General features: G+C 49.7%; 1 protein-coding gene across 1 annotated transcript in view; it reads right to left on the bottom strand.

Annotated features, from left to right (window-relative positions):
- The window catches only part of CDHR1 (cadherin related family member 1), a 408,684-nt gene that overhangs the window by 34,899 nt on the left and 351,190 nt on the right, over positions 1-22,595 (bottom strand). Inside the window, exon 15 of the mRNA XM_069240657.1 lies at positions 8,703-8,931. Within this exon, the coding sequence (XP_069096758.1) occupies positions 8,703-8,931 (229 nt within the window). The remainder of the gene's footprint in view (positions 1-8,702; positions 8,932-22,595) is intronic.

The raw sequence follows: 22,595 nt of genomic DNA, 5'->3' as shown, positions 1-22,595 counted from the left end.
AAGTCTTAGCCGCTAGGTAGGAGAAGGACCTCCCACCCGCTGTGGAGCGGCGGATGCGAGGGACGGCGGCGAGAGCGAGGCTGGTGGAGCGGAGGAGACGGGTGGGGGAGTAGAAGCTGAGGCATCGGTTGAGGTATTCTGGTCCCTTGTTGTGGAGGGCTTTGTGTGCGTGGGTGAGAAGTTGGAAGGTGATCCTTTTGCTGGTGTCTCAGGTGGGCGGAGATGTGGCTGTTGCGGGGTATGTCGAGGATGAGGCGGGCGGTGGCGTTTTGAATACGTGGCAGACGTTTCTGGAGTTTTGCGGTGGTCCCAGCATAAAGGGTGTTGCCGTAGTCCAGGCGGCTGGTGACGAGGGTGTGGGTCACGGTCTTTCTGGTGTCGGCGGGGATCCAGCGGAAGATCTTACGGAGCATGCGGAGGGTGAGGAAGCAGGAGGAGGACACGGCGTTGACTTGTTTGGACATGGTGAGAAGAGGGCCCAAGATGAAGCCGAGGTTGCGAGCGTGGTCTGAGGGGGTCGGTGCGGTGCCAAGGGCCGTGGGCCACCAGGAGTCGTCCCATGCGGTCGGAGTGTTGCCGAGGATGAGGACTTCCGTTTTGTCTGAGTTCAGTTTCAGACGGCTGAGCCTCATCCAATCTGCGACGTCCTTCATACCATCTTGCAGGTTGGTCTTTGCGCTGGCGGGGTCCTTGGTGAGGGAGAGTATAAGTTGAGTGTCGTCGGCGTAGGAGGTGATGATGATGCTGTGCTTGCGTACGATGTCGGCGAGGGGGCTCATGTAGACATTGAAGAGTGTCGGTCTGAGCGAGGAGCCTTGAGGGACACCGCAGATGATCTCGGTGGGGTCTGAGCGAAAAGGTGGGAGGTAGACTCTTTGAGAGCGGTTGGAGAGGAAGGAGGCGATCCAGTCCAGGGCCTGGCCTTGGATCCCGGTGGAGCGGAGGCGGGTTATTAGGGTGCGGTGACAGACGGTGTCGAAGGCAGCCGAGAGGTCGAGGAGGATGAGGGCGACTGTTTCACCGTTGTCCATCAGGGTTCTGATATCGTCTGTGACTGAGATGAGGGCGGTTTCAGTGCTGTGGTTGGCTCGGAATCCGGATTGTGAGGGGTCGAGAAGTTTGTTGTCTTCAAGGAAGTTGGTAAGCTGTGTGTTGACGGTCTTCTCTATGACTTTGGCAGGGAAGGGGAGGAGCGAGATGGGGCGGAAGTTCTTCAGGTCGCTTGGGTCAGCCGTAGGTTTCTTTAGTAGGGCGTTGACTTCGGCGTGTTTCCAGCTTTCGGGGAAGGTAGCAGACGAAAAAGAGGAGTTAATGATGGTCTGGAGGTGCGGGGCGATGATGTCGTCCGCTTTGTTGAAGATGAAGTGTGGGCAGGGGTCCGAGGGGGCGCCGGAGTGGATTGAGTTCATGGTGGTTTTGGTTTCTTCTGTGTTGATGTGGGTCCAGGCGTTGAGGGTGATGGCTGGGGGTGTGGGTTCAGTGTTGGTCGGCTGGGTCTGGTGTCCGAAGCTGTCGTGAAGGTCAGTAATCTTACGATGGAAGAAGGTGCCGAGGGAGTTGCACAGGTCTTGTGGGGGCGTGATGGCGTTGGGGTTGGAGAACTCTTTTACGATGCTGAAGAGTTCTCTGCTGTTGTGGCTGTTTTTGTCCAGTCTATCAGTGAAGAAATTCCTTTTGGCAGCACGGATCAAGTGGTGGTGTTCGCGGGTGGCGTTTTTGAGGGCGGTCATGTTGTCAGCGGTGTGGTCCTTACGCCAGGCTTTCTCGAGGGCGCGACAGGTTTTCTTTGATTCTTTAAGGGTGTCAGAGAACCAGAGAGGTTTTTTGGTGTTGGCCTTTCTTGAAAGGCGTCTGAGGGGAGCAAGGTTGTCTGCGCAGTTGGTGATCCAGTTCGTGAGGCTGAGGGCTGCGTCGTTGGGGTTGGTGGTGAAGGTAGGTTGGTTGTCGATGAGCGTGGAGAAAAGCTGTTCTTCGGGGATTTTGTTCCACTGTGGACGAGGGATGGGTTGAGTGCGGAGGTGGCGGGTCTTGCGTCGGAAGGTGAAGTGGACACAGCTGTGGTCGGTCCAGTGTAGAGCGGAGGCGTGGCTGAAGGAAACGTGTTTGCTGACGGAGAAGATGGGGTCAAGCATGTGTCCGGCGATGTGGGTGTTCACCAGTTGCTTGAGGCCGAGGTTGGCGAGGTTGGCGAGCAGGGCGGTGGTGTTGGGGTCGTTGTTCTGTTCTAGATGGAAGTTGAGGTCGCCGAGGAGGATATAGTCTGGCGAGGCGAGGGCGTGCGGGGAGATGAAGTCAGTGATGGAGTCGCTGAAAAGGGCGCGTGGTCCGGGGGGGGGCGGTAGATGAGTGATCCTCTGAGGGTGGTCCTGAGGTCAGTGCGGATCTGGAAGTGCAGGTGCTCGGCGGCGAGGGGGGTGTCTTCGGTGGAGGTGGTGACGCTGATGGAGTCTTTGAAGACGATGGCGATTCCTCCTCCTACTTGGTTGGTGCGGTCTTTCCTGGAAATCTTGTAGCCTTCGGGGATGGCTATGGCGATGTCTGGGGCCGAAGAGGTGTTCATCCAGGTCTCCGTGATGAAGGCGACGTCTGGTGCTGTGGAGTCCAGGAGGTCCCAGATTTCAACGGCGTGCTTGTGGACGGATCGAGCGTTGACCAGGATGCATTTGAGGTGGTTGATGGCGCGTGGGCTGGTGGTCGTGGTAGTTTCGTGGTGGAAGATACGTTTGCAGGTGTGACATGCGAAAGGTCCATGGGTACGTTTCGGGGTAGCTTGGAAGCAGGTGCTGGAGCGCCCTGGGTTGAGGGCGTGGAGGGTGGTGGGGTCGTAGCGGTGCAGCGGGGTTTGGGAGTGCTGCGGACCAGGGGTCGTGGCGCTGGGCGTGGGCCAGGCGTGGACGGGCGCAGACGGGCTTGCCTTTGGCGCGCCTTCGTGGGAGGTGAGTTTAGGAAGAGTTTAGGAAGAGATAGGAGGAAGGTTTGGAAGATAGGGGAGGGGGGGTTGTAGAGGTGGGTGGGGGTGAGAGGTAGAGTGAAAGGATAGGAAGATAGGGGTGGTTACAGAGGGGGTGGCGAGTGAGGGGGAAAGATAGAGAGATAGGTAGATAGGAGGAGGTGGTGAGTGAGGGAGACAGATAGAGAGAAAGGTAGATAGGGGTGATACAGAGGGGGAGGCGAGTGAGGGAGAGAGACGAGACAGGAGCAGGAGGACAGGCGTGGGAAGAACCAGGGAGCAGGTAAAAGAAGAAGAGGAGACGAAGAGGATCCGAAGAACAGAAGACAGAAGACGACAGAAGAAGGTAAAGAAGAAGAGGAGCCGAAGAACAGAAGACAGAAGAATACAGAAGAAGGTAAAGAAGACGAGGAGCGCAGAAGACAGAAAAGTACAGAAGAAGGTGAAGGTGAAGAAGAGGAGCGCAGAAGACAGAAGAATACAGAAGAAGGTGAAGAAGAAGAGGAGCGACGAGCAGCAGAGGAAAGAGCCAAGAAGAGGGACAGAGAAGAAGAGGCACACGCAGGTCGCGGTGCAAAGGAGAGAGAGAGAAGTACACAGATGAAGATAGAAGACGGGGAGCAGGAGGGAAAGAAGAGTACAGAAGAAGACTACAGAAGAAGAGTGCAGAGGAAGAACAGAGAAGAAGAAAAGAAGCAGGAGAGAGGGTGAGTAGCGTGGGGCAGGGCGAGGGGCTGGGCGGTGGGGGGGTACTTACTGCGAGGTAGCTGGGCTTGCTAGGAGGTCTCATGAACCTGGGCTGGAGGAGCTGGAGGAGCTGCAGCGGCAGGGGGAGCGACCTACCCTTGGGTCAAGGGTCACTACCACTGTCGTGCAGCGGCCGCCATAAGAGGGAGGAGGGGGGGAGGGGTCAGCGGGGACGGGAGTGGGGCGACGAATGGGAGCTGGGGGGCGGGGGCGTGCAGGAGGTGGCGGCGGGAAAGCGGAGGGAGGGGGGACAGGTAGAGGGGAGAAGAGATGGGGGAGGGGGGGGTTAAGGGTAGTGGGGGGTGAGTTTAGGAAGAGTTTAGGAAGAGATAGGAGGAAGGTTTGGAAGATAGGGGACGGGGGTTGTAGAGGTGGGTGGGGGTGAGAGGTAGAGTGAAAGGATAGGAAGATAGGGGTGGTTACAGAGGGGGGTGGCGAGTGAGGGGGAAAGATAGAGAGATAGGTAGATAGGAGGAGGTGGTGAGTGGGGGAGACAGATAGAGAGATAGGTAGATAGGGGTGATACAGAGGGGGAGGCGAGTGAGGGAAAGAGACGAGACAGGAGCAGGAGGAGAGGCGCGGGAAGAACCAGGGAGCAGGTAAAAGAAGAAGAGGAGCCGAAGAGGAGCCGAAGAACAGAAGACAGAAGACCACAGAAGAAGGTAAAGAAGAAGAGGAGCCGAAGAACAGAAGACAGAAGAATACAGAAGGTGAAGAAGAAGAGGAGCGACGAGCAGTAGAGGAAAGAGCCAAGAAGAGGGACAGAGAAGAAGAGGCACACGCAGGTCGCGGTGCAAAGGAGAGAGAGAGAAGTACACAGATGAAGACAGAAGACGGGGAGCAGGAGGGAAAGAAGAGTACAGAAGAAGACTACAGAAGAAGAGCACAGAGGAAGAACAGAGAAGAAGAAAAGAAGCAGGAGAGAGGGTGAGTAGCGCGGGGCAGGGCGAGGGGCTGGGCGGTGGGGGGGGGGGTACTTACTGCGAGGTAGCTGGGCTTGCTAGGAGGTCTCAGGAACCTGGGCTGGAGGAGCTGCAGCGGCAGGGGGAGCGACCTACCCTTGGGTCAAGGGTCGCTACCACTGTCGCGCAGCAGCCGTCATAAGAGGGAGGAGGGGGGGAGGGGTCAGCTGGGGGCGGGGGACGGGAGTGGGGCGACGAATGGGAGCTGGGGGGCGGGGCGTGCAGGAGGTGGCGGCGGGAAAGCGGAGGGAGGGGGGACAGGTAGAGGGGAGAAGAGATGGGGGAGGGGGGTTAAGCGTGGTGGGGGGTGAGTTTAGGAAGAGTTTAGGAAGAGATAGGAGGAAGGTTGGGAAGATAGGGGAGGGGGGGTTGTAGAGGTGGGTGGGGGTGAGAGGTAGAGTGAAAGGATAGGAAGATAGGGGTGGTTACAGAGGGGGTGGCGAGTGAGGGGGAAAGATAGAGAGATAGGTAGATAGGAGGAGGTGGTGAGTGAGGGAGACAGATAGAGAGATAGGTAGATAGAGGTGATACAGAGGGGGAGGCGAGTGAGGGAGAGAGACGAGACAGGAGCAGGAGGACAGGCGCGGGAGGAACCAGGGAGCATGTAAAAGAAGAAGAGCCGCCGAAGAGGATCCGAAGAACAGAAGACAGAAGACCACAGAAGAAGGTAAAGAAGAAGAGGGGCCGAAGAACAGAAGACAGAAGAATACAGAAGAAGGTAAAGAAGACGAGGAGCGCAAAAGACAGAAAAGTACAGAAGAAGGTGAAGAAGAGGAGCGCAGAAGACAGAAGAATACAGAAGAAGGTGAAGAAGAAGAGGAGCGACGAGCAGCAGAGGAAAGAGCCAAGAAGAGGTACAGAGAAGAAGAGGCTCACGCAGGTCGCGGTGCAAAGGAGAGAGAAGTACACAGATGAAGACAGAAGACGGGGAGCAGGAGGGAAAGAAGAGTACAGAAGAAGATTACAGAAGAAGAGCGCAGAGGAAGAACAGAGAAGAAGAAATGAAGCAGGAGAGAGGGTGAGTAGCGCGGGGCAGGGCGAGGGGCTGGGCGGTGGGGGGGGGTACTTACTGCGAGGTAGCTGGGCTTGCTAGGAGGTCTCAGGAACCTGGGCTGGAGGAGCTGGAGGAGCTGCAGCGGCAGGGGGAGCGACCTACCCTTGGAAAGGACCTACCTGCAGTACACACAAAGGAACCTGACACCAGGCCTGCCCTTGCATTTGTCACCCTAGACAGTTTTGAACTGACAAGAACCAGTAATTTGCAAAGTACTTGCTCCACAAAAATGCAGGTACCAGATGTGAAAGTGGGACCTTCAGAACCTCTAATCAGAAAATTCTTGGACCTGTGGAAGATTCAGAAGAAGGACTGCTCTGTTGTATGATGAAGAGGAACTGTCCTGCTGACTGAAGAATGAAGATTGGACCTGGTTGCCTTTAACCCAGGCTACCTAGAGTGACTCCAAGTGTCAGTTGTCTGACCTCTTTGGTGAGCTGCAAGGACACAACAAGCTTCCTGAGGCCTGCCCTGCAACTGCCCAGCTGACCAGCACCAACTGGACTTGCCTGGACCAGCCTAAGCCATGCTGCTGGCCTCTGCTAAAGTTAATCCTGATCCCCCAGAGGTGATCTCAAAGTCATGGACCTTTGTCTGGCATTAGTGAGAACTGCACCTGAAGAAAAGGTGAAGTGTCAGAGGTGTTGGGCTCATCATGACTGCAAAATGATCTCTCCATGCTGAGAACCGTGCTGTATCTATAGGTTACACATAGTTAATTAAGCCTGACTGCTTTGTGCCAAACTATCTCTGGGTTAAGCATAGGTTAACTTAGTGACTTTAGTGGTTTACACTGTCAAGATTGTCTTTCTATTTTGAGAGGGGCTTCCACCACTCTCAAATAATAACCCAATTTCCTACATCCAATAAATAACTGTGTGTGGGTACTTGACAATTTCTGCCAGCCCTTTTCCCTCTCATTCTACTCCCACTTACACACATATGCACACATACACACACGTTTTCTAATTCCCCTACTCAATAAATTACCTGGTACTAAAGTGATTGTTTTTGGTTAGTAGAAATATTTTGACATTTCCTTAGCGTATGCCACATGCTCAGACTCCTTTACCTATCACTGATACAGTCATACCATATCCCAAGACTTCTAAAATGGTTCAAACAACATTCACGCCCATGGTTGCTGTTGTGAGCATGGATTTGAATAGAATGCCATTAATGTGACACTTAGCAATGGAGCTAACCCTGCTCCCTTCTTCCAATATTCTCCATCACAACAGCATCCAGTCCATTTTCTCTTGGTTTTGAATTTGTATTTTTGCGATGCCGCTTATTTCTCCCACCTAATGCCCATATTTGAAAACTCTCTTTCTCGTTTTCTGGTCGGATACATAAAGGCACAAGCACATCTGAGATTGTTCTGGCTAAATTATTCTTTCTCGAGGTCTTTTCAAAATTCCACTGAGACCAACTGTCAAGTTTGTCCAAGAATCATTGTGGATACTTTTATTTTGGCATGCGAAAGAATGGCAAAGACGTAAAAGGGTAAAATAAATAATTCGTAAATATGTTTATATACAAACTACTAGCAGTATTGTAACCATGTGAAATTAAACTTTCCTGGGGTAAGCTTGGAGCTCGCATATTAACCAGCTGGAAGCACGTAGATATCAGAAGCAGCCAGACGTATGTGTAGTTTTTACGTCAAAAGTGCCTAATTGCTATCTAGTCTTCACTGTCCGAACTATACAGAAGGAGTTATTTTGTGACATGTCGGCAATGCTCCATCAATGGTACTATGGCCTACTGCTATGAATCACCGGTTCACTACCAAATGCTAGAGTATTAACTCCTTCTAACTACGTTTAATTCTGCTATGTTATATCGAATCTATTAATCCCAGAACGCACTTCAGGAAACGTGGCTAGAATGCTTACATTTTCACATTTGAGAATTATTCAAGTGAAGAAACTCACTAGTGGCTTTTGGGGTCAATCGTTTCAAGCCAATATATAGCTAATTGGTATTCTTTTGCAGGTGCTCACTATAACGTAAATGGGACAACAGTGTATTGTTCAGGTGGCACGCACCCCGAAAGAGTAACTTTAAGTACAACTGTGAGAAACTGAAAATTCTCTCTAAATCGCCCCTGAGATAACTTCTTTCTCCAAGTTTAATATAACGTTACCACGATACACGGTGTTTTCGTATTCAATGAAGTTATTTTACGCGCGCGCACTGTCTCTCTCTCCGTCTCTCTTTGTTTTCTGCCTTAATCTGAGCTATGCTACCCACATTTGGGGTAATCATTGGCATAGCCAATAGTTCTGCATTTCAACGTGCTAACATATCGAAACCCAGGCATGCATAAATGCTATTTGAAAGCATTCACACATTGGAGTCAGACCTATTGGCTTTCAGCAGGTAGAATCATGCACAGAAGTGCAAACGTATTTACCAAGTGGATTCCCACAGCTGGTAAAACTAATAAGGATGCGGGCCATAACCCTAAACAGACTCCAGATGCCATTTTCTTTGTTTACATATTGAGTATTCGGAGACCAGGGATGGCGAATTCAAACGTGAATCCACATTCCTAAAGCAGATAACTTAACTTCACCCCAGGTAAGTACTATTAAAATACTTTTTGGATTTGGTATTGGGTTTGTATTTTCTGCACATCTTGAGATTGATATCTCTCAAATAATGAAGACCACTATACTTATGTTTGATGATTGTTATTGGATCGCCACCAATTTCATTGTGTATTAAAATATTTCTTATTCTGGCCTGATAGAGAATGAAGAGAAAATGTACTGAGCTTGGCATAAGTCATATCTTGCTGTAACTTATTTTTCTAAAATACCGAAAGTCTTCTTTTCTTGCCTAACCTCATTACTTTCTCTTCTATACCCCTAGCCTGATCGTTTACTGCTAATTACTGTGACGTTATTGAACGATCCTAAAGTTAAAAAGTATGTTAAGCAGATACATGCCATTTTGCAGAATGTTTCCTTCCAGGACTTACCTCTATCCTGACAGGTGAACCAATGATGAGGGTCTTCTCCTGGATGTTCTCAATGAACTCTGGGTAGTGGTCATTGACATCTAGAACCGTTACAAACACTTCGGCCAAACTGTGCTTTCCCTCTGCATCTTCGGCCTTTACATAAAAGTTGTATTTACAACTGATTTCTGCATCTAGCGTAGCCCAAGGTTGTGTGTAGATAATTCCAGTTGATGGGTGAATGAGGAATCTGCAAAGTAAATACAGGAAATATCGGAAAAGTCAGTGGTCATTACTGTGACAGAATTCGGCTGGTAGTGGTTATAAATAGGAGGTCATTTAAAGTTTCACAGGATCAGAGAACTGCAATAAATCAATGGTTCTCCTGTTCATCTAATACTGTGGTCCCCCCCACAAATAATTTGGAAGAGGGGTGTTAGACCTGACATGCCTTGGGGTGGTCACCCCTAACTTTTTGCCTGCCTCCCTCCACTTTTTGGACACTGTTTTTGCTGGCTTTTAGACTCTGCGCACTTTACCACTGCTAACCAGTGCTAAAGTGCATGTGCTCTCTCCCTTTAAACATGGCAACCTTGGATCATACCTGATTGGACTATTTAATTTACTTATAAGTCCTTAGTAATGTGCACTATATGTGCCTGGGGCCTGTAGATTAAATGCTACTAGTGGGCCTGCAGCACTGGTTGTGTCACCCACTCACGTAGCCCCTTTACCTTGTCTCAGGCCTGCCATTGCAAAGCCTGTGTGTACAGTTTCACTGCCACTTCGACTTGGCATTTAAAAGTAGTTGCCAAGCCTAAAACTCCCCTTTTTCTACATATAAGTCACCCCTAATGTGTGCCCTAGGTAACCCCTAGAGCAGGGTGCTGTGTGGGTAAAAGACAGGACATGTACCTGTGTAGTTTACATGTCCTGGTAGTGTAAAACTCCTAAATTCGCTTTTACACTACTGTGAGGCCTGCTCCCTTCATAGGCTAACATTGGGGCTGCCCTCCTATATTATTAAAGTGGTAGCTGCTGATCTGAAAGGAGTAGGAAGGTCATATTTAGTATGGCCAGAATGGTAATACAAAATCCTGCTGACTGGTGAAGTTGGATTTAATACTACTATTCTAGAAATGCCACTTTTAGAAAGTGAGCATTTCTTTACACTTAAATCTTTCTGTGCCTTACAATCCACGTCTGGCTGGGTTTAGTTGACAGCTCCTTGTGCATTCACTCAGATACACCCCAAACACAGGGTACTCAGCCTCATTTGCATACATCTGCATTCTGAATGGGTCTTCCTGGACTGGGAGGGTGGAGGGCCTGCTCTGACACAAAGGACTGCCACACCCTCTACTGGGACCCTGGCAGATAGGATTGAACTGAAAGGGGACCTGGTGCACTTCTTAACCACTCTTTGAAGTCCCCCCACTTCAAAGGCACATTTGGGTATAAAACAGGGCCTCTGCCCTACCACCTCAGACACTTGCTGGAGAAGAAACCAGAACCTGCATCCTGCCAAGAAGAACTGCCTGGCTGCTCAAAGGACTCACCTGACTGATTTCTACAAAGGACTGCTGCCTTGCTGTTGCCCTGCTGCCTTGCTGAACTCTTGCCTTGCTGTAGAAGTGCTCTACAAGGGCTTGGATACAGTTTGCCTCCTGTTCCCTGAAGTCTCAGGACCAAAAAGACTTTCATCTTTCAACTGGACTCCTTGTGCACCGAAAAATTCGACGCACAGCTTGCTCCGCGGTGAAAAATTCACTGCATGCCGATCCGGAAAGGCGCTGCTCGACCCCGCAAGGAAAAGATCGACGCAACGCCTGCAGTGCGACCGGAACTTCGACGCATGGCCTGCCTGGACAACGCCGCCCGACTTCCAGAGAGGAAATCGACGTGATGCCTGCCGTGAGGGAGAAAATTCCACGCACAGCCCACCGGAACGACGCGCAGCCGGGTAACAAGCCCAGGATTCCACGCACAGACCCCGGGACATATGGGAATCCCGCGACCCACAGAGGAGACATGTCCGCGCACCGGAAAACGCCGCACGTCTTCCCCGCATGAAAAATAACGACGCAAGTCCGTGTGAAGGGGCGAAACCGACGCGCACACCATTTTTCCATGCATCTCCTCCTCTGCGGCCCTTTGCAGAGATTTTCCACTCCAACCCAGGTACTTTGTGCTTGAAAAAGACTTTATTTGCTTTTTAAAGACTTAAGACACTTTATATCACTTTTCAGTGATATCTTTACAATTTCATATTGCATCTTTTATCGTTTTGACCTGCGAATATCCAGATAAATATTATATATTTTTCTAAACACTGTGTGGTGTTTTTTGTGGTTCTATATAGTGTTATTATATGATTTATTGCACAAATACTTTACACATTGCCTTCTAAGTTAAGCCTGACTGCTCAGTGCCAAGCTACCAGAGGGTGGGCATAGGATAATTTGGATTGTGTGTGACTTACACTGACTAGAGTGAGGGTCCTTGCTTGGACAGGGGGTAACCTGACTGCCAACCAAAGACCCCATTTCTAACATTGGTGATCAGCGGTGAGGATAGGATTTGTATTTGTACAGTGACATACAGTAGATAAGTATTTCACTACCTACCCACAGTTGAAGGTCAACTTGATTTTTATCTCTTTTTGCAAATTCGTTTTTTCCTGACAATTTTCAAAAACGAAATCCTCACTCAACATGTCTCTGGCTGGGTCTCAAGCAGGAGATTTTGACCTAGCCCTGTTGGAGACATATACTGTCAAACAGCTAAAAGGGTTCTGCAGGGTGATGAGAGTACCTACCCAAGGGCCCTCCAGAAAGGAGGACTTTCAAGTGGTGCTAAGGGCCTGGGCAGAAGCCCATTTAGAGGAGGATGATGAGGAAGAGGAGCCAGAAAATGGTCCCTCAGAGGATTTGTTGCCATCAGTGGGTGATGTTACCACTGCAATTGTGCCCCCTTCCAGACCAAGGAGCAGTGTCTCTGAGCAAAGCCTGACCGCAGAGGAAAGGAGAGAAGAAAGGGAGTTCCAATTGCAAATGGCAAGACTGAAAATTGAAGCTCAACAAGAGGAAAGGAGGGCAGAGAGAGAAGCCAAGCGAGCTGAAGCTGAAAGAGCAGCCAAACAGATGGAGGCTGAAAGAGCAACCAAACAGATGGAAGCTGAAAGAGCTGAAGCTGCAGCTGAGAGAGCTCTGGCTGAAAAGAAACTATTGTTGGCTCATGAACTGAGTCTCAAGGAGCTGGAGATCAAGGCAAGACAGTCTGAATCCAGCAGTAATGGTGGCAGCATACAGACAGGACCTGCTGGAGAAAAGAAGGTTCGTATACCCAAAAATGTGCTGCCCAGTATTGTGGTGGGAGATGACATAGATAAATGGTTAGCTGCTTATGAAGTTGCACTAAGGGCTCATGAGGTTCCTGAAGGGCAATGGGGTACAGCTATGTGGGGTTATGTGCCACCATTGGGGAGGGACACACTTCTCACATTGGATAAACCAGATCAAAACACATACCCACTTCAGAAAGCCATTTTACTTGCTAAGTTTTGGCTGACCCCTGAGGGATACCGTCAGAGGTTCAGGGACAGCACCAAATAATCCACACAAACATGGGTAGATTTATTTGACTTTTCCAGTAAGGCACTGAATGGATGGGTGCAGGGCAACAAAGTAGACGATTACAAAGGGTTATATGACTTGATTCTGAGAGAGCATATGCTCAATACTACTTTTACAGAGTTGCACCAGCACTTGGTAGATAGTAAGCTGATCCCAGGAAGCTTGCTGAGGAGGCGGACCTCTGGGTTAGCACCTGAGTGTCCAGAAAGGTATCTGGGTGGGACACCCACAAAGGTGGTCAGGATTCCCAACAGAAGAAAGAGGGGGGAGATAAACTTACTGATAAGGAACACTCAAAAGGCACCCAAAAGAATTCCCAGGGAGGGGGTGGCAACTATTCCTCTTCCAGATTTGGGAAAAAGCCAGGGACTTATGATAAATCATAAGGGAAATTCACCCCCAAATGCTTAGAGTGCTACCAGTATGGTCACTCTAAGGGCGACTCCCAGTGTTCCAAGAGAGCACCGTCCACTACCGGACAGACACCTGGGTTGACTAGTGTAGCGCTCGGGAGGAGATGGACCCAGATAGCTTTGGTGAGCAGGCAGAGGTTTCCCTAGTGTCCCTGGGAGAAAGAGAAATGGTGCCCAAAGCCCACATGCCTCAAAATACTTCCAAGTACAGGCAGTGGGTCACCATTGATGGGCAAAAGGTGGAGGCTCTGCGTGACACAGGAGCCAGTATGGCTACTGTCAAGAGTCAGCTGGTGTTAACAGAGCAGATAGTCCCTAATACATTCCACCAGGTCATAGTCGCTGACAATCGTGAGAGTCACCTACCGGTGGCTCTAGTTCCATTTGAGTGGGGGGGGGGGTCTCTGGTACTCTGAAAGTAGCTGTGAGTCCTGCCATGCCTGTAGATTGTCTGTTAGGCAATGATCTTGAGCATATTGCTTGGAAAGAGGTAGAGCTCAGATCCCACCCGGAGATGTTTGGTTTGCCTGAGTGGGTCTGCATGACCACACAGTCCATGGCTGCCCAGGAAGGGAGTCAAGGGTGTCTGGAGCCTGGAACAATGGCCCAGGCAGCTGCAAAGAGGAAGGGCAAGAGGCGCGGGAAATCCACCTCAAATGCTCCCATGGTGGTAGACGGGCCCCTGAGGAGGAGGAGGCCCCTGAGCCAACTGGGGAGGACATAGCTGACCTGGGTAACCTACCTGAACTTGCTGGCTGGCAAGTAGAGGGTGGGCCGACCAGGGCAGAATTCTGCAAGGTGCAGAAGGAATGCCCCACCATTGAGGGTCTAAGGCAACAGGCCACAGCCCAAGCAGCAGGTGATGCCTCTGGCAATCTCCATATCTACTGGGAGAATGATCTCCTTTACAGTGAGCTTAGGGTTCCCGGTCCTGGGGCAGCCCGTGTGCTGGTGGTCCCCCAGTGTTACAGAACCTTCCTACTGGGTCTGGCTCACGACATCCCCCTGGCAGGACACTTGGGCCAATTCAAGACCTTTAAGAGGCTTGTCACCCACTTCCATTGGGCCAGAATGAGGATAGCCTCAGATAACTTCTGCAGAGCTTGCCCCACCTGCCAGGCTAGTGGGAAGACAGGGAAACAGCTTAAAACTCCCCTACTCCCACTCCCGGTCATTGGCACCCCCTTTGAAAGGGTGGGCATCAACATTGTTGGTCCCTTGGACCCCAAAACTGCCTTGGGCAACAGTTTTATCCTGGTTTTGGTGGACCATGCCACCCGCTATCCAGAGGCAATCCCTCTGAGAACAGTGACTTCACCGGTGGTGACCAGAGCCCTGTTGGGGATCTTTAACCATGTGGGATTCCCTAAGGAGGTTGTGTCTGACAGGGGCACAAACTTCATGTCTGCATACATGAAGTTCATGTGGGATGAGTGTGGGGTGACCTACCGGTTTACCACCCCTTATCATCCTCAATCCAATGGGCTTGTTGAGAGATTGACAAGACCCTAAAGGGCATGATTATTGGCCTGACTGATGCCATGAGGCGTAAGTGGGACGTCCTCTTACCATGCCTGTTGTTTGCTTACAGAGAGGTGCCCCAGAAAGGGGTGGGGTTCAGCCCCTTTGAACTTCTCTATGGTCACCCTGTCAGGGGACCCCTAAGCATTGTTAAAGGGGGCTGGGAAAAAGCTCCCAAGTTACCTCCCAGGATGTGGTCAGCTACATGCTGGCCTTCCGCAACCAAACCCAACGCTTCTGGAAGTAGGCCAAGAGTAACCTTGAGGCCAGTCAAGAGGTGATGAAGGAGTGGTATGACCGGAAGACCACTCTGGTTGAGTTCTCACCTGGAGACAAAGTTTGGGTGATGGAGCCAGTAGAGCCCAGGGCTCTCCAGGACCGCTGGACTGGCCCCTTTGAGATCAAGGAGCGTAAAGGGGAGGCCACTTACCTAGTGGACCTCAAGACCCCTAGGCACCCCCTAAGGGTCCTCCATCACAACCAGCTCAAACCTCACTTTGATAGGTCTGAGGTCAGTATGCTCCTGCTCAGAGATGAGGGTATGGAAGAGGAGAGTGAACCTCTCCCCGACCTCCTCTCTGTCAAAGAAGGGGATGGGTCAGTGGAGGGTGTCATTCTCTCTGACTCCCTGACTCTAACCCAGAGAGGAGACTCCTATGAGCTGTTAGAGCAGTTCTCCCCCCTGTTCTCCCTCACTCCTGGACTGACCCACCTCTGTGTTCATGACATTGACACAGGTGACAGTCCCCCTGTGAAAAACAAAATTTACAGGTTATCGGATAAGGTGAAGGACAGCATCAAGGAGGAGGTCTCCAAGATGTTGACTTTAGGGGTTATTGAGAAATCCAGTAGTCCCTGGGCCAGCCCTGTGGAATTGGTTCCTAAGGCTACTGCCCCAGGTGCGAAGCCAGAACTCAGGTTCTGTGTTGGCTACCGGGGTCTCATCTCAGTCACCAGGACTGATGCTCACCCCATCCCCGAGCTGATGAGCTCGTTGACAGACTAGGTGCTGCCAAGTTCCTGAGTACGTTTGATCTTACTTCAGGGTACTGGCAGATCGGCCTGACTGAGGGGGCTTAAGAGAGATCAGCATTTTCCACCCCTGATGGCCGTTACCAATTCCGGGTGATGCCATTTGGGTTGAAAAATGCCCCGCTACCTTCCAACGGTTGGGTAACAGGGTCCTAGCTGGTAAAGATGCCTACTGTGCAGTTTACCTGGACGACATAGCTGTCTACAGTTCCAGCTGGGAGGAACACCTGCTCCACCTCAAGGAGGTGCTTCAGGCTCTGCAACAGGCAGGCCTGACCATCAAGGCTAGTAAGTGCCAGATTGGGCAGGGTTCTGTGGTGTACTTGGGACACCTAGTAGGTGGTGGCAAAGTGCAGCCACTCCAGGCCAAGGTTGAAACTATCAAGGCCTGGCAACCACCTAGAACACAGACTGAGGTGAGAGCCTTTTTAGGCCTCACTGAATACTACCGCAGATTCATCAAGGGCTATGGTACCATTGTGTCACCCTTGACAGAACTCACTTCCAAGAAACACCCTAGGTTGGTGAATTGGACAGAGGCTTGTCAGAAAGCCTTTGATTCTCTGAAGGAAGCCATGTGCATGGCCCCCGTGGTCAAGGCCCCTGACTACTCCCAGGAAGCTATTGTGCAGACAGACGCTTCAGAGCATGGCATTGGGGCTGTTCTAGCACAGCTAAATGAGGAGGGCTCAGACCAACCAGTAGTCTTTATTAGCAGAAGACTATTACCACGGGAACAGAGGTGGAGTGCTATTGAGAGAGAAGCATTTGCTGTGGTCTGGGCACTGAAGAAGCTAAGACCCTACCTGTTAGGGACTCACTTCTGGGTTCAGACAGACCACAGGCCCCTCAGATGGCTCATGCAGATGAGGGGTGAGAATCCAAAACTCTTGAGGTGGTCCATTTCCCTACAGGGGATAGACTTTACGGTGGAGCATCGCCCAGAGGTTGACCACGCCAATGCTGATGGTCTCTCCAGATACTTCCACCTTAGCGATGAGAGCTCCCAGGAGGTCAGGTAGCTCTCCCCACTTTCAGCTGGGGGGGACACATGTTAGACCTCACATGCCATGGGGTGGTCACCCCTAACTTTTTGTCTGCCTCCCTCCACTTTTTGGACACTGTTTTTGCTGGCTTTTAAACTCTGCGCACTTTACCACTGCTAACCAGTGCTAAAGTGCATATGCTCTATCCCTTTAAACATGGTAACTTTGGATCATACCTGATTGGACTATTTAATTTACTCATAAGTCCCTAGTAATGTGCGCTATATGTGCCTAGGGCCTGTAGATTAAATGCTACTGGTGGGCCTGCAATACTGGTTGTGCCACCCACTCAAGTAGCCCCTTTACCTTGTCTCAGGCCTGCCATTGCAAGGCCTGTGTGTGCAGTTTCACTGCCACTTCGACTTGGCATTTAAAAGTACTTGCCAAGCCTAAAACTCCCCTTTTTCTACATATAAGTCACCCCTAATGTGTGCCCTAGGTAACCCCTAGAGCAGGGTGCTGTGTGGGTAAAAGGCAGGACATGTACCTGTGTAGTTTACATGTCCTGGTAGTGGAAAACTCCTAAATTCGTTTTTACACTACTGTGAGGCCTGCTCCCTTCATAGGCTAACATTGGGGCTGCCCTCCTACATTATTGAAGTGGTTGCTGCTGATCTGAAAGGAGTAGGAAGGGCATATTTAGTATGGCCAGAATGGTAATACAATATCCTGCTGACTGGTGAAGTTGGATTTAATACTACTATTCTAGAAATGCCACTTTTAGAAAGTGAGCATTTCTTTGCACTTAAATCTTTCTGTGCCTTACAATCCACGTCTGGCTGGGTTTAGTTGACAGCCCCTTGTGCATTCACTCAGACACACCCCGGACACAGGGTACTCATCCTCACTTGCATACATCTGCATTTTGAATGGGTCTTTCTGGGCTGGGAGGGTGGAGGGCCTGCTCTGACACAAAGGACTGCCACAACCCCTACTGGGACCCTGGCAGACAGGATTGAACTGAAAGGGGACCTGGTGCACTTCTTAGCCACTCTTTGAAGTCTCACCCACTTCAAAGGCACATTTGGGTATAAAACAGGGCCTCTGCCCTACCACCTCAGACACTTGCTGGAGAAGAAACCAGAACCTGCATCCTGCCAAGAATAACTGCCTGGCTGCTCAAAGGACTCACCTGACTGCTTTCTACAAAGGACTGCTGCCTTGTTGTTGGCCTGCTGCCTTGCTGAACTCTTGCCTTGCTGCATTAGTGCTCTCCAAGGGCTTGGATAGAGCTTGCCTCCTGTTCCCTGAAGACTCAGGACCAAAAAGACTTCCATCTTTCAACTGGACTCCTTGTGTGCCAAAAAATTAGACGCACAGCTTGCGACGCAGTGAAAAATTCACCGCACGGCGATCCCGAAAGGCGCCGCTCGACCCCACAAGGAAAAGATCGACGCAACGCCTGCAGTGTGACCGGAACTTCAACGCACGGCCCGTCTGGACAACGCCGCCCGACTTCCAGAGAGGAAATCGACACGATGCCTGCCGTGAGGGAGAAAATTCCACGCACAGACCACGGAACGGCGCGCAGCCGGATAACAAGCCCAGGATTCCACGCACAGACCCCGGGACAACTGGGAATCCCGTGACCCACAGAGTAGACCTGTCCGCGTGCTAGAAAATGACGCACGTCTTCCCCGTGTGAAAAAAAATGATGCAAGTCCGTGTGTGAAGGGGTGAAACCGACGCCCACACCATTTTTCCATGGATCTCCTCCTCTGCGGAGATTTCCCACTCCAACCCGGGTACTTTGTGCTTGAAAGAGACTTTGTTTGCTTTTTAAAGACTTAAGCCACTTTATATCACTTTTCAGTGATATTTTTACAATTTCATATTGCATCTTTTATCGTTTTGACCTGCGAATATCCAGATAAATATTATATATTTTTCTAAACACTGTGTGGTGTATTTTTGTGGTGCTATATAGTGTTATTGTATGATTTATTGCACAAATACTTTACACATTGCCTTCTAAGTTAAGCCTGACTGCTCAGTGCCAAGGGTGGGCACAGGATAATTTGGATTGTGTGTGACTTCCCCTGACTAGAGTGAGGGTCCTTGCTTGGACAGGGGGTAACCTGACTGCCAACCAAAGACCCCATTTCTAACAAGGGGGAACTGCAGGATTCTTTTGGACAAGTCTTGGTTAGCCATTCTATCAGAAACTTCACTGCCCATCTGCCACAGAGCTGCTAGAACTAAGGGTTTGGTACCTATGTGAGGCATGTCTTCCCACAAATAAGGGCATATTTAGAAGCCCCTAGAGCCACAGTAGCATCACTTTTTGTGACACTCCAGTGGCGCTGTGCACAGAGTCATATTTACAAGGCTGCGCCAAGCCACGTTTTGTGGCTTAACGCCGCTTTGTAAATATAGGCCATTCAGATGCAGTTTTCTGCGTCAGAGGGGAGTGCAATGGGTGTTGCTGTGGGCATTCCACTGCAACACCCCTTGCTTTGGATGCTGCCCCAGATTTACAAGGAATCCCAAATCTGAGGCAGCGCCAAAAACTAATGCCACCCCAGGGGCGGTGTTAGCATGGTGCAACAAGGAAAAATACTTTTATTTCTCCTCGTTTTTGCTTTTTCCATGGGTTTTGCATTCTGCAACACACATAGAAAGAGCAAAATACCATGAATAATTGTTTATGTGCAGGATGGTGTCCCTTCCTGCATATACACAATCATTCAATAATGACGATTTGCTACTTCTGTGTGTGCTGCATTCTGCATTGTAAATTGTTTATGTGAAGGAAGGGGCACCTTACTGCACATAAACAATCCTTCCCTTCAGTGCAGACACCTTTGCACTTTGTTGTAAGGAGGCCTGCGTTGACAGCGAAATTTAACGCCAACGTTAGGGGAAACAGGGGTGCGCTGTATTTTTGTAAATACGGAGCATACCCACATTTTAGAAGGGACGCAGCCCCGTGCCTGTTCCTTGTCAATCTGGACCCTAATTTTGCTGCTGGGGTCCACTATGAGAGGTATGACAGACCTGGGGAGGGAAAATCAACAATAGATTCCACGCACTGTAAAAATCTGACAGTGGCCATTTAAGTTTTGCATTTCAGAATCAAACCCCTTTGCAGGTTTATTTCTGAACACAAAATGGGCAATGGTGAGTCATGCCATGGTGGCCATTATACATTACAACATCATTTTTTTTTTTTTTAAAGTGGCACCCCACACCTCACGTTGGCAAAATCACTTTTGCCAAAATGATCCCTATCTGGCCACCAGGTATTTTATATTTTGTCAGGTGGTCCTGCACGGTTCATATCTGCTGACCCCCATGCTGGCCAGCAGTCTGCCTGCCTTTTATTAATGTGCTCCATAGAGTTACTGTTGTCTGTTTGCATCAATGTTTAGGAAAACTTTCACCCAATCGCAATCTACAGAGTCAATTTAAATAAAAAACAAAAATATTTAGTTAAAATAATTATGACAGACTAACATAACTGGCTATCAGTGATTTATTAGCAGGTTCTTTGTAAAAGGAGCAAGTAAATACTAATTCATAAGTGTTATCCATTTGCTTTATTTTCATTACTGGTGCATGTAGTCGCCTTTGAGGGTGTTGGACCTGGCCCTTTTTCGCAGGGTCATCCCCAACCTTTTGCCACCTTCCTCCTATTTGTTCTGACCTGTTTGTGTTGGCTTTAGGACTCTGGGCACTTTACCACTGCTACCCAGTGCTAAAGTGCATATGCTCTCTGTGTAAATTGTATTGTTGATTGGTTTTTCCATGATTGGCATATTTGATTTATGTTAGACCTGACAGCCTTAGGGTGGTCACCCCTAACTTTTTGCCTGCCTCCCTCCACTTTTTAGATACTGTTTTTGCTGGTTTTAAGACTCTGTGCACTTTACCACTGCTAACCAGTGCTAAAGTGCATATGCTCTCTCCTTTTAAACATGGTAACATTGGATCATACCCAGATGGATTATTTAATCTACGTATAAGTCCCTAGTAAAATTCACTATATGCACCCAGGGCCTGTTGATTAAATGCTACTAGTGGGTCTGTAGCACTGGCTGTGCCACCCACTTAAGTACCTCCTTAACCTTGTCTCAGGCCTTCCATTGCAAGGTCTGTGTGTGCAGTATCACTGCCAATTCGACTTTGCATTTAAAAGTACTTGCCAAGCCTAAAACTCCTCTTTTTCTACATGTAAGTCACCCCTAAGGTATTCCCTAGGTAACCCATATGGCAGGGTGCTGTGTAGGCAAAAGGCAGGACATGTACCTGTATAGTTTATGTCCTGGTAGTGTCAAACTCCTAAATTCGTTTTTACACTGCTGTGAGGCCTGCTCCCTTCATAGGCTAACATTGGGGCTACCCTCATATATTGTTTGAGTGGTAGCTGCGGATCTGAAAGGAGTAGGAAGGTCATATTTAGTATGGCCAGAATGGTGATACAAAATCCTGCTGACTGGAGAAGTTGGATTCAAAATTATTATTTTAGAAATGCCACTTTTAGAAATTGAGCATTTTTCTGCACTTAAATCCTTCTGTGTCTTACAATTCATGTCTGGCTGGGTTTAGTTGACAGCTCCCTTGTGCATTCAATCAGACACACCCCAAACACAGGATGCTCAGCCTCACTTGCATACATCTGCATTTTGCAGGGGTCTTCCTGGGCTGGGAGGGTGGAGGGCCTGACACTTGCATGTCAAACGACAGTAGCCTGCCCTCACACAAAGGACTGCCACACCCCCTACTGGGACCCTGGCAGACAGGATTGAACTGAAAGGGGACCTTGTGCACTTCTAAGCCACTCTTTGAAGTGTCCCCCTCTTCAAAAGGACATTTGGGTATTTAAGCAGGGCCTCTGCCCCTACCAACTCAGACACTTCCTGAAGAGAACCTGAACCAGAACCTGCATCCTGCCAGGAAGACCTGCCTGGCTGCCCAAACGACTCACCTACCTGCTTTCTGTGAAGGACTGCTGCCTTGCTGTTGCCCTGCTGCCTTGCTGCTCTCTGGCAGTGGTGAAAAAGTGCTCTCCGAGGACTTGGATAGAGCTTGCCTCCTGTTCCCTGAAGCCTCCTGACCAAAAATACTTCAACTCTACCAGAAGGACTCCTTGTGCGGCGAAATTCGATGCACAACCTGCCAGAAACGACGCACACAGCCTGCACCCCGGAGAAAAATTCACTGCACACCGAACCAGAATGATGCAGCCCGAGTTTGCAATGAGAAGATCAGCGCAGCACCAGCATAGCGACTGGAAATTCGTCGCACGGCCCACTGGATCGACACACACCTGAGCCGGAACGACACAGACGGACTTCTAGAGAGGAATCGACGCAGCGCCTGCCATGCAGAATAAATTTTCACGCAATGCCCACCGGATCGATGCAGCCCCTTTGACTTCGTCCTGTCAGCACCGGAAATCAAAGCATCGTCCTCGGGCGTCCAAAAATCCCACAACCCGAAGAGGATCCATGACCAAATGCTGGAAATTGACGCACAGCTGTCCCTGTGTGAAAACTAAATGACGCATTGCTGTGTGCGGCCCGAGAAATCAACGCACACCCCCTTGTTTTCCATGCATCTCCTCCCCTGCAGTTCTTTGCTGAGATCTTATATGCGAACCAGGTACTTTGTGCTTGAAAGAGACATTTATTGTTTTTTAAAGACTAAAGACACTTTATATGAATTTTACAGTGATATCTCAACATATACTTATTGCATTTTAATCATTTTGACCAGCATCTTATCAGATAAGATGGTGTATTTTTGTGTGGTGTTAATACTTTACACATTGCCTTCTAAGTAAAGCCTGACTGCTCAGTGCCAAGCTACCAGAGGTTGGGCACAGGTTAATTTGGATTGTGTGTGACTTAACCTGACTAGAGTGGGGGTCCTTGCTTGGACAGGGGGTAACCTGACTGCCAACCAAAGACCTCATTTCTAACAATTTACTAGTAAGTTCCTGGTACAGTGCACTAGAGGTGCCCAGGGCCTGTCAATCAAATGCTACTAGAGGGGCCTGCAGCACTGGTTGTGCCACCCACATAGGTAGCCCTGTAAACACGGTCCAGACCTACCACTACAGTGTCCGTGTGTGCAGTTTTAAACTAGGAATTCGATTTGGCAAGTGTACCCACTTGCCAGGCCTAAACCTTCCCTTTTCATACATGTATGGCACCCCTAAGGTAGGCCCTTGGTAGCCCCATGGGCAGGGAGATGTGTCTGTTTAAAGTAGGACATATACCAGTGTGTTTTTTTTGTCCTAACAGTAAAATACTCCAAATTCGG

Source organism: Pleurodeles waltl, chromosome 6, assembly GCF_031143425.1.
Source record: "Pleurodeles waltl isolate 20211129_DDA chromosome 6, aPleWal1.hap1.20221129, whole genome shotgun sequence".
In the NCBI taxonomy this organism is placed as follows: Eukaryota; Metazoa; Chordata; class Amphibia; order Caudata; family Salamandridae; genus Pleurodeles; species Pleurodeles waltl.
The sequence above is the reverse complement of the archived record's forward strand: the minus strand, read 5'-3'. Positions and strand labels throughout refer to the sequence as shown.